The 9,584-nt window shown below is 42.9% G+C and overlaps 1 protein-coding gene across 2 annotated transcripts; it reads left to right on the forward strand.

Annotated features, from left to right (window-relative positions):
• Positions 1-2,593: 2,593 nt before the first annotated feature.
• Positions 2,594-7,961, forward strand: sec22bb (SEC22 homolog B, vesicle trafficking protein b). 2 transcript variants are annotated; one of them, XM_027024365.2, is made up of 6 exons: positions 2,594-2,763; positions 3,668-3,679; positions 3,862-3,971; positions 4,547-4,707; positions 4,894-5,040; positions 7,186-7,961. In XM_027024365.2, exons 1-6 carry the CDS (start codon positions 2,689-2,691, stop codon positions 7,338-7,340), a joined length of 660 nt encoding a protein of 219 aa, XP_026880166.1. In that variant the 5' UTR covers positions 2,594-2,688; the 3' UTR covers positions 7,341-7,961. The 2 variants fall into 2 exon arrangements, with proteins under 2 accessions (XP_026880166.1, XP_026880167.1); XM_027024366.2 differs by lacking the exon at positions 3,668-3,679.
• Positions 7,962-9,584: the final 1,623 nt, after the last annotated feature.

Raw genomic sequence — 9,584 nt, forward strand, 5'->3', positions numbered from 1 at the left:
AATGGAGAAAGTACTAGCTAACTCTAGTCGTGTGTTGTTGAGTTAGCCGGTTAGCAACTGGGTTGGCAAGCAGAGTAAAGTCAGATGACTGCCAATATAATAATGATATACAACACTTTTTGTATTTGTAGTATTTTATACACGGGAAGTTGCCAGTCAGGGATGTCCTGTACAGGCACGGGCTCACCAGGCACCCTCGCTGCCCAAGGCCCAACTGTGCCGAGGAGGAAACTCTTCGGCATGTGTTTTGGGACTGTGGGTATGCGCGGGATGTCTGGGGTAAAGTAGCCGACCTGTGCAGGACATTAGACCCGCAGTTTCAGTTGACCTATAACAAGGTCACATGGGGGTGGCCCCAGGGTACCAGGCCATCCTTCGCGCCCCGGATGTGGGAGCTGGTAAGCATTACCAAAAAACATCTTTGGAATGCGAGGACCAGCCTCATCCGAAAAGGGACGCGCCTGGATACCTGGGGGTTGATACGAAAAGTACGTGGTGATTTGAGATTTAGGATGGAGCATGACGTCATCCGGTGGGGCTACCACGCGGCGAAGGAGAGGTGGAAGGGCCTCTTCGAGCTGTAGGCCCCCCGGCGTCTCTATAGGGTTTTAGTTTTCAACAGGTTTTTATATTTAGCTGAGACTCTGCTCCATCCGGTGGTCCCAACGGACCACCGTGTTTTATTGGTTTTAGCCACAATGGTAGACTTAGATAGTTAAAACTTTGTGTTCGATTGAATGTATGCCTGTTTTTAACTAATAAGTGTGTGTTTGTTTGTTAAAAAAGCACTTTACTAACATACTAATATTGCTTTAGCACTTATTGTTTTAGTGTGGGTTTTTTATTTTTGCTGTGATTGTAACCCTGTTTTAACTAACTTAGGCGTATGTTTTAACTTAGACATTGTTTTATTCCTACCATGGTGGTACTAGTTTTTTAGGTCTGTTTCTTATTGTCTGTCTTTTACTGAGCGGCCGTTTTAACAGTCTTAGTTTGTTTTACTCGGTTGCCCAGGCGCAGCCGGGCCGAGAAGCGATCTTTTAAGGACATTTTACCACGGACACTTTATATGGACTTTTATATATAGGCCCCCCGTGTAATTGGTACACGGGGGGTAGTGGTATTTTATGTCCTGAACTTTTTAAATTCTTGAATTTTATGTATGATGTATTTTATTATAGATGTGTTTTATTGTATGTATCTGTTGATTTATTGAATTAAATAAATCGTGAAAAAAAAAAAAAATTGTAGTATTTTATTTAATGCATCTAAGATAATTTAGGGAAGTTTAAGTGCTTTTCCTGAGCAGATGAAACGTGGGTGCTGAGTAGTCTAGTATGTTTGTAGTAGTATTGTTCCGTCACTTGTTTATGATTAATGTTTCACCATTATTTCAGACGTTGAATCAGCATATCGTCTTAAATCAGAAGTGTAGGCAGTAGTACTCCTCTATCACTAGCCCATGCTAGCGAAGATGCTCCGCCCATCTACCAGCGCTGCCTTGGCCCCGCCTATTTGGCAGAGACATGCAAATGTAATATGATTCGGCTTCAGCGCTGGTGTAGTTCTGCTTTTGCAGTTGTGTTGTTTCAACTGCAGTTTGTTTTGGTTTTGCTCTTGTGTTTTCTGATTTGAAAGAGTGTTTTGCACTTACTGGCCACCGTACAATGAGGCTGAAGTGAAATGTGTGGCTAATTTAAAAGGGATTTTTTGTGTCTATTTCGTGCACCTCCTCGACTTCGCGAGCATTGGGTGCTGGTCCGGGAGTGCAGACATCCCGTACATCCCGTGCATCCCGTGCCAGTGATAGTTAAGATGCTGGGAACTACTCATGACTCACTGGTGATACGCCATATATTACCCAATGATTCGTCCACACCCCCTCTGTGGAGATGTCACATAAACCTTGCACTTTAAAGCCTGTTTCTACATTTATGTGTTGATCAATGTAAGGTTTTCCACCAGCCACATGCGGCATGCAACGGTGCATTGTACTGTTCATCGATACTTTAACTTTTCGAAGGAAAAATATAAAAACTCCTTGGAACAGAAGCTGAACATGATTTACATTAAACCATCCGGGAATTAACGCACTTACTGTTACTTTAATACCGTAAAAACTCCAGTTCCTGTTCTCGTTGTAACCGCGGAAATATTTCATTTTGTCCCTGTATCCTAAACGCGGATTTAGGAAACAGCAAACGTGGCAGAGTAGACAGACTTTAGCCACAAACAAGCAGACCAAACCAAAACCATACTTCAACATATCACAAAATGTTTCAATGCTTCAAGCACAATTGCCTTGTCATTGTGGTGTGTCGAAATATACTTTATCTGGCATAAAGAGTTTCTTTAACATCAGTGAACCGTACCTGCCTGCTTATCTATTGATCTATTCAGCGTTCTCTGATATGTTAAAGAAGCAATGTTTTCACCTCCAGTGTAGTTCTTGGAATTAGTTATTTTGTCAAATAAAAAGCAGACAGAAAGAGAGAGATTTCAGTTATTTCATATAGGATTCAAAATTACCGGAACTTATTATATGGGTAAAAAAAAACACGGAGCAATAATAGAGCCGCACAGCCGAGCACGTATTTCCGGCCAGCTCAGCGCGTCCGGAGTTGTTGTCATCGCGTCTGTGTCAGCAGCGGCTAAGTTTGCCAGCTAGTTATCTGGAAAGTACAGAAGATGGTGCAGCTTACTATGATCGCTCGCTTGGCAGATGGGCTGCCCCTCGCCGCGTCGATGCAAGAAGACGAACAGGTCTCAGTTTGACTCTTTCACCACTTTGATAAGATACCTGACTGCGATTAGCCGGTTTGACTAGCTAGCGTTAGCTGCTTACAGCTATCTAATCTGTAGGGTTACCTCAGAGCTGTGGCCGCCGATATTGCATTAATATTACATATTACGATATCTAGACACAACTGTCGGATGGATTCACTGTTCTTACTGTACATGTAGGGTTACCGCAGAGCTGTGGCCGCCGATATTACTTTAATATTGCATCTGCAATATCTAGACACAACTGTCAGATAGATTCACGCTTCTATCCAAATTTCCATGTAGTGGCATGTTAGCTAGCTAGCTGTCCTGGGTCGGTAGTCTGTAGATAAGATATCTAGGTTAGCTGGCTCGCTATTTAAATTTCACCCATTTTGACTTCATAACTTTGAACTGTGTTAATCTTACTGCGCCATACACTTCTGTGGGATATACAGTTCCACTAGCTCTGATTTAGGGTTGCAACTAATTCTTTTTGTACAAAAGCACTGTCAGGTATTCTAGGTCTTGTAGTTAGTATTTAAGTATTTCCATTAGCTTTTACCAACACTTCATTAGTATGACCTTATGTACAGGTATTAATGTGTATTAAACCTTTTCCTGTAGGGGTGGGTGGGTGAAAAATGTTAATACATATTATAACAACATTAGATTAAACATTCTAATGATCTTTAAATTAGGATGGTGTAAAAATATTGGGAGATACTGGTTAAATATCTGCAGATTTTATATTGCTCTATAAATCATGATAAAAAATAATTAACAAGAGTTGAACATATTGCTCAAACAGATTTGATGGGGTTTGTTTTATTAAATCCAGAGTATGAAAGTAGTTCTAAGATGTTCTCCCTCACCTTGTGTGTTTTCTTTTGCGGCCATGAAGGGAAGTGAAAAGGTTGGTTCATTCTCTGCTTTAACAACTGTTCCCAACCAAAACCTTTAACTCACACTAGAAACCCTTCCCTGCTTACCTACACCAAATGCAGTGAAAAGTGTGAACCTGACTGTCGCAGTGTCTCTGGATTAATTCGTTGACCTTCCCTTCATGTGTGTAACCGGATTCTGATTGGTGCTCAGATGGGGCGAGACTTGCAGCAGTATCAGAGCCAGGCCAAGCAGCTCTTTCGGAAGCTTAACGAGCAGAGTCCCACGCGCTGCACCTTGGAGGCAGGCTGCATGGCCTTCCAGTGAGTACTGTAGGGTGTGTCTGCCTAATGGGCCTGTCACCAGTGGGGCTGGGTAGCTGATCTTCTGATTAATCATGGTTTTATTTATTTATTCGTTTTTGTTGATACAATGTCAACTTGTAAAAAGACTATTTCCACAAAATGTTGTATGTAATGCTTAGTTGTCAAGGTTGAAAATTAACCATTTCAGAATGTACTATGATATTGTTGTGCATGGAACAATTTATAATTGTGCGAAAATAATTATAGGTAGTAGCAGTTATCATCTGAATCCCAAAAAACATTTGAAATCTAATCAATATCAGATCAAATCAGGATCTTGTGAATCAAAATCTAATTGAATTGGGAGATTGGTGCCAATACTCTGTTCTAGCTATTGGCAGGTCTGTTTGTGTCAGTTCTTTCAAAGTAATCTGTGTATATAATAACTGGAAAAATGTGCTTAATAATTTTTGGCAAAGCTATCCAGCAAATTTGGATTTTAAACTCCATAAAATAAATTTCTGGATGGATCTTTGGATTGTGAAGTATCTAGTATGGGCCTTATGTTTGTTTTAACTTTTGTGTTTCCATAGTTACCTCATAGAGAAAGGGGTGTGTTACCTGGTGCTGTGTGAAGCAGCTTTTCCCAAAAAACTTGCCTTCGCCTACTTAGAAGACCTACAAGCGGAGTTCCATGAGCAGCATGGGAAGAAGGTGCCCACAGTGTCTAGACCGTACTCCTTCATCGAGTTTGGTAAGAGAGAACGTCCTGTTCTGTGTCTTCTTTCACCTTAATATAAATCATGGTGATGAGTGACCAGCGCCAGTATGGGTAGCAGTCAATAAATGTCAATATTTCCTGGTTTCGTTATTCATTGTTCTTAAACTGACATCCGTCCCTCTGTTTGTCTGATTGCCATGTAATCTCACACACCCGCAGACACCTACATTCAGAAAACGAAGAAGTCTTACATCGACAGCAGGGCACGCAGAAACCTGGGCAGCATCAACACGGAGCTGCAGGATGTTCAGAGGATCATGGTGGCCAACATCGAGGAGGTGCTGCAGCGCGGAGAGGCTTTATCTGGTAAATGTGGCCCGAGAACCCGTGCTTTCAGCCGCACGGAACATAGCGCCTCGCCACTTCCTCCCTGCATAGCGCTTGAGATACGTTGTTGCTTTTAGTACTTCAGAATATTTAAGCAAAATAAATATACAGTCTGGAGTGTTAGGGGATCAAATAAGACCATATTATTTTACCTTAGTCATTGCATTCTATTCAGGGCCCTGATTTATGAACAACTTAATTTGCTTGTGCAGTGTAATAGATCACGTGTTTAGCTAGTGGGCATCTTGCATCGGCTTTACAAACACTACAAACGTGTAAAAGTCAGTACATGATAAGATGACATTTAAAGTGAAGCTCCTGTGTGTGCTGGATGTTCTTTAAAGCTCTGGTGATAAACTGAAACTAAAGTAACGTTCAAGATCAGAATTGGAGGCATTAGTTCACACACAAGACGCATCATAAATATATTTTTAAAATCCCCTTTGTGTCTTTAATATAAAGTTTAGTGCTATGGGTAAAGAACAACAGGAAGTTGAGAAGATGCACAACATGAGGACAAGATCCACATTTTTAAAATATTTAACATTAAAGATTTTTATGACATGTAACATAAGAGGGCAGATATCACTGCAAAAGTCATGTGTATCTCCATTACCTTATGTTTGCAAACATTGACACAATTTAATTTGATCCTGATATCTACGTGTTTTTGTAGTCTCATTCCTGAATTCTCACATCTTGTAGTCTCAATCTCATATTTTAAATTGAAATTCACAGATTAACACTTGTCCTTTAGTCACTTTGATTTACACATGCAATCGCCATTCCTAAAATGCTGCCTGGCTCGGTAAATCGCACTACACATGCTAAATTAATCTGTTTGCCTGGATACTAGTGCTGTGCTGATAATGGCATTACTGTAACATCATGGTCATGTGATGCATACTGTGGGCTTGCGCTCATTACTGTCATCACTGCAGATTTTTTTCCAGGCCCAAACATTGTCCAGAGTTGCCCTTTCACACATGTGGCCTCCAGATGAGTTCTCACGTCTGTGTAGAATGTGCAGAAGGCATGGAATGGCACAAAAAGTACACTGCGAAAATATAGTTTACAGTACATTGTGGTAGATGGCATAAATGTAATGTAAGAGAGCATGGGAACCCCTCACTGCCACCCTTGAACATTTAAATGGGTACCAGGTTCCTCCCCCTCCCTCTTCTGTACTCAAGCCCTGCTGCTAGGCCCCGCCCGCTAAGTCCCTCCCACAGAGGCGTCCGCACTTTGTGAAATGTGGACCTTGCTGAAGAAACCAGCAGAGATGTATCTTTTACACATGAAAATAACCTTAGGTAATATCTTTTCAGTAAAAGTCCTCACATGCTTATTTCAATGTTTAGATATTTGTTTTGATAACAGGAATGGTCATAAGTGGTTTACTGCTTATTTTGCAACATTTATGAGGGCATTCAGCTTTCGGAGTACAGGAACACGCAAGCATCAGGAGGAACATCAAACCGATATGATCGCTATTTTTAGCAACTTTCAAATAGAACGACGCTAACCAGTAGCCTTAGCATCGCAAACCAGCTAGCCCCAAAATGTTACTGCAGCCATTACCATCTTAGCGTTCCAAAACAGAAATAATTATTCCATGTGAAAGGGCGGATGCGGAATCAGGAACATTCCTCCAGGACAGGGATGTTGCAGTTATGACAGTCATGTCACTGTGGGGCAAAAAAGGGCAGGGGAGGTTGGCTACCTGTCACACAGAAGCGTACGTGCACATGCACTAGGGATGACGGAGTGATTGATACGCTGTAAGCCCCACCTCCTGGCTCAGATCGGTTGTTTTGATTAGGAGGACGACATGGACTGATTTTTACATTTTTTTTCACTGATTGTGTGTTGTACCACTTTCTGGACATAGTGGAAGTAAACGTGGTAGTAATTTATATACAGGTTACCTATTGCTGCTTTAAAAGTGCTTAGTGATAATTGTGCATATGATGCATTGTAAAAAATATTTTAAGGTATCGAATCAAGTATCCTGATACAATGTTTTTGCCATCATTGTCCACCTCTAGTCACCGCGCCTCCAGTCTAGAGCCCCTGCTGTCCACGAAGTGTCCCTCTCTCTCTTCTCTCTGTCTCTGTGCGCAGCACTGGACTCCAAAGCCAGCAACCTGTCCTCTCTGTCCAAGAAGTACCGCAGCGATGCCAAGTACCTGAACACACGCTCCACCTACGCCAAGCTGGCTGCTGGCGGTGTCTTCTTCATCATGCTTATCGTCTACATACGTTTCTGGTGGCTGTGAGGAAGAGGAGGCAGCAGCGAGAGGAAGAGAGGAGGTGCCAAACCCCGGGCAAAGCGCGGCGGCCGTCCTGGAGGTGTAGGCTGCAGTGCTGTCACTCTGCACAGAGGCCCCCCTCTCCACCTCCCCTCTCCGCCGACCCTCGAAGACTGTTCAGTCCGGCTCTTTGTCTCCTCTTCGGTCCGTAGAGTTATAACTACGAGCTTGATTTGATGCGTTTATGTTCTGTTTCGTTAACAAGCGCAGAAGGCGGTTTGCATTTGCTCAGAGCGAGCGAGTGTGCAGACATGCTCACGTCACACAGAGAGCTTGCACGTGCGCACATATTTTCCGGTGAGTCTGCCCAGTCGTTGAGATCCAACCCCTGCTCACATTAAAGCGCCCCCAAGTGGACAATTTAATCCTTTTAGAGGCTTGAGGAGCTGAAAAATGAAGTCACTGGGTCCTCTAGTAAATCAGGTTTCTGACAACTTGCTCAGTTTCTGGGGCTCTGAATGCAGGTTTCTCTCATAATGTACATTAGAGCATCCACACATTAGGCAGTTAAATGAACAGACTTAACCGCAGACAAGAACCCTTTGGCTTTCTGGTGTCTTCTGTGACAATAAAGCAATCCAAATCTACCGCCTGGCTGTTGTTGAAGTGTCCATTCTAACATAAACAGGAGTGGAATGTCATTTGAGAACAGAATTTTTCTCCACCGTCTCTGCGTTTGCACCGACTGGGTCCCGACAGCAGTCGCTCAGATTTCCAGTAAAAGGAACAGCTACACGTATTGAAAGGGTGTGTGTGTTTGTTTTAAAGAATGACTATCTTGGAATACGTGATGGAGAATGGAATGCCTTTAGACATACCCTAAATATAGTTTAAGTAATGTACTAAAGATGAATAACTTAAGGCAAATGAAGAGATCAATAACTCATGGAATGTTGTCTGTGCTGGGGGGTCCGTTTATGTTCGACCTGCCATGCCACTTTTAAACAGCAGTGGGCGCAAAATGCCAACAATTGTTTTTTTATCAGGGTTAAGCGGTCGATCCGAGAACATCTGTGTTCGGTCTCTACCCGATTGTACCAAACAAAAGAGTCCCAACAACTGCAAGGCACTGGGCGTAAAAAAGAAAAGAAAAGCGCGAGCCACTCGCCAATAATTACAGAGTTACTTTAGATGGCTTTCTTGCTGCGCGAGCGCAGGAAGTGGGCAGAGAGGAGAAAAAGAGAAGCAGCCGAGCGCGCGGCGCGCTAACCGCAGGGCACAGCCTAAACTCTTCACCCTGCGCTTTCGGTCATATGCACGGGAAGTAGCTGCAGCACGACAGAGGCCGGCCTGGTAATGAATCCAAATTCTGCCTCGTGTGCACAACTTCTCGTGCGAATGTGCTGTGACCGACACTGATTTACCGTTAATGACCCAAACCACCACGAGCCGACGACAGACCGTTTCCGCGGTGTATCCCGGTGTGTTAAATAACCACGTCCGTATAAATTCCTTTTCCAAACTAGTTTCAACCTTTGGGCCGCAATTTAACGTAAAGCATGCACATGGGTTCCAGCATCTAGGAATCCAGCTCCTCGCGTGTGTAGTTTCTTTTTTGGTCATCCTGTGCGTTTGACCTTCGCTGATTTCTGACCCCCTACTGCTGCCCCACGGCTCCGCGCGAGTGGAAAACACGAACATGCCAGCAGAATTCTGGTTACACAAGGAAAAGTGTGACCGGGTGAGTGGCAGAAAACGGAAGAGCATGCAGCTTTACATGAAAGAGTACAGAACGGAATTGGTTTGATAAACCGAGAATGATACTGCCTGCCGCTCCGTTACCATAGCAGCAGGGCATTCGTGACGGTCACGTGAAAACGGAGCTGACTGGATTAAAATAGTTTGTGCGATCAAGGGCTGAAGCGTAAAGCCATTAGAAATACACAAACGTTTATGCACATACACGTGTGTAACACCATTTCACTTAAAGCTGCATTAGTCGCCCTCTTTGTTTAACCACTTCAAATATACTGATATATGTAGAACAAAATACAAAGATTATTTTAGCAATGGCATCAGCACGTGCTTTTTTCAGACAGTTTTTCAGACACGTTTTCTGGTAGCTAATGCACCTGCGCTGACGCTGTTGATCAAATATTAGTTTATTTTAAGTAATAGCAATAAAAGGAGAAACTACTAATGTTTAAACGTTTTCTGTCTGGAGCGATTATGAACCAGGAGACTTGGATTTCATGTCAAATCCTCCCTCAA

Source organism: Electrophorus electricus, chromosome 23 (genome assembly GCF_013358815.1).
Source record: "Electrophorus electricus isolate fEleEle1 chromosome 23, fEleEle1.pri, whole genome shotgun sequence".
Lineage (NCBI taxonomy): Eukaryota > Metazoa > Chordata > Actinopteri > Gymnotiformes > Gymnotidae > Electrophorus > Electrophorus electricus.

Coding starts and splice junctions, on each gene's coding strand:
- sec22bb (XM_027024365.2), top strand. CDS start 2,689: ATGGTGCAGCTTACTATGATCGCTCGCTTGGCAGATGGGCTGCCCCTC. Junction 3,972..4,546: donor GCAGGCTGCATGGCCTTCCA/GTGAGTACTGTA, acceptor GTGTTTCCATAG/TTACCTCATAGAGAAAGGGG. Junction 5,041..7,185: donor GCGCGGAGAGGCTTTATCTG/GTAAATGTGGCC, acceptor CTCTGTGCGCAG/CACTGGACTCCAAAGCCAGC.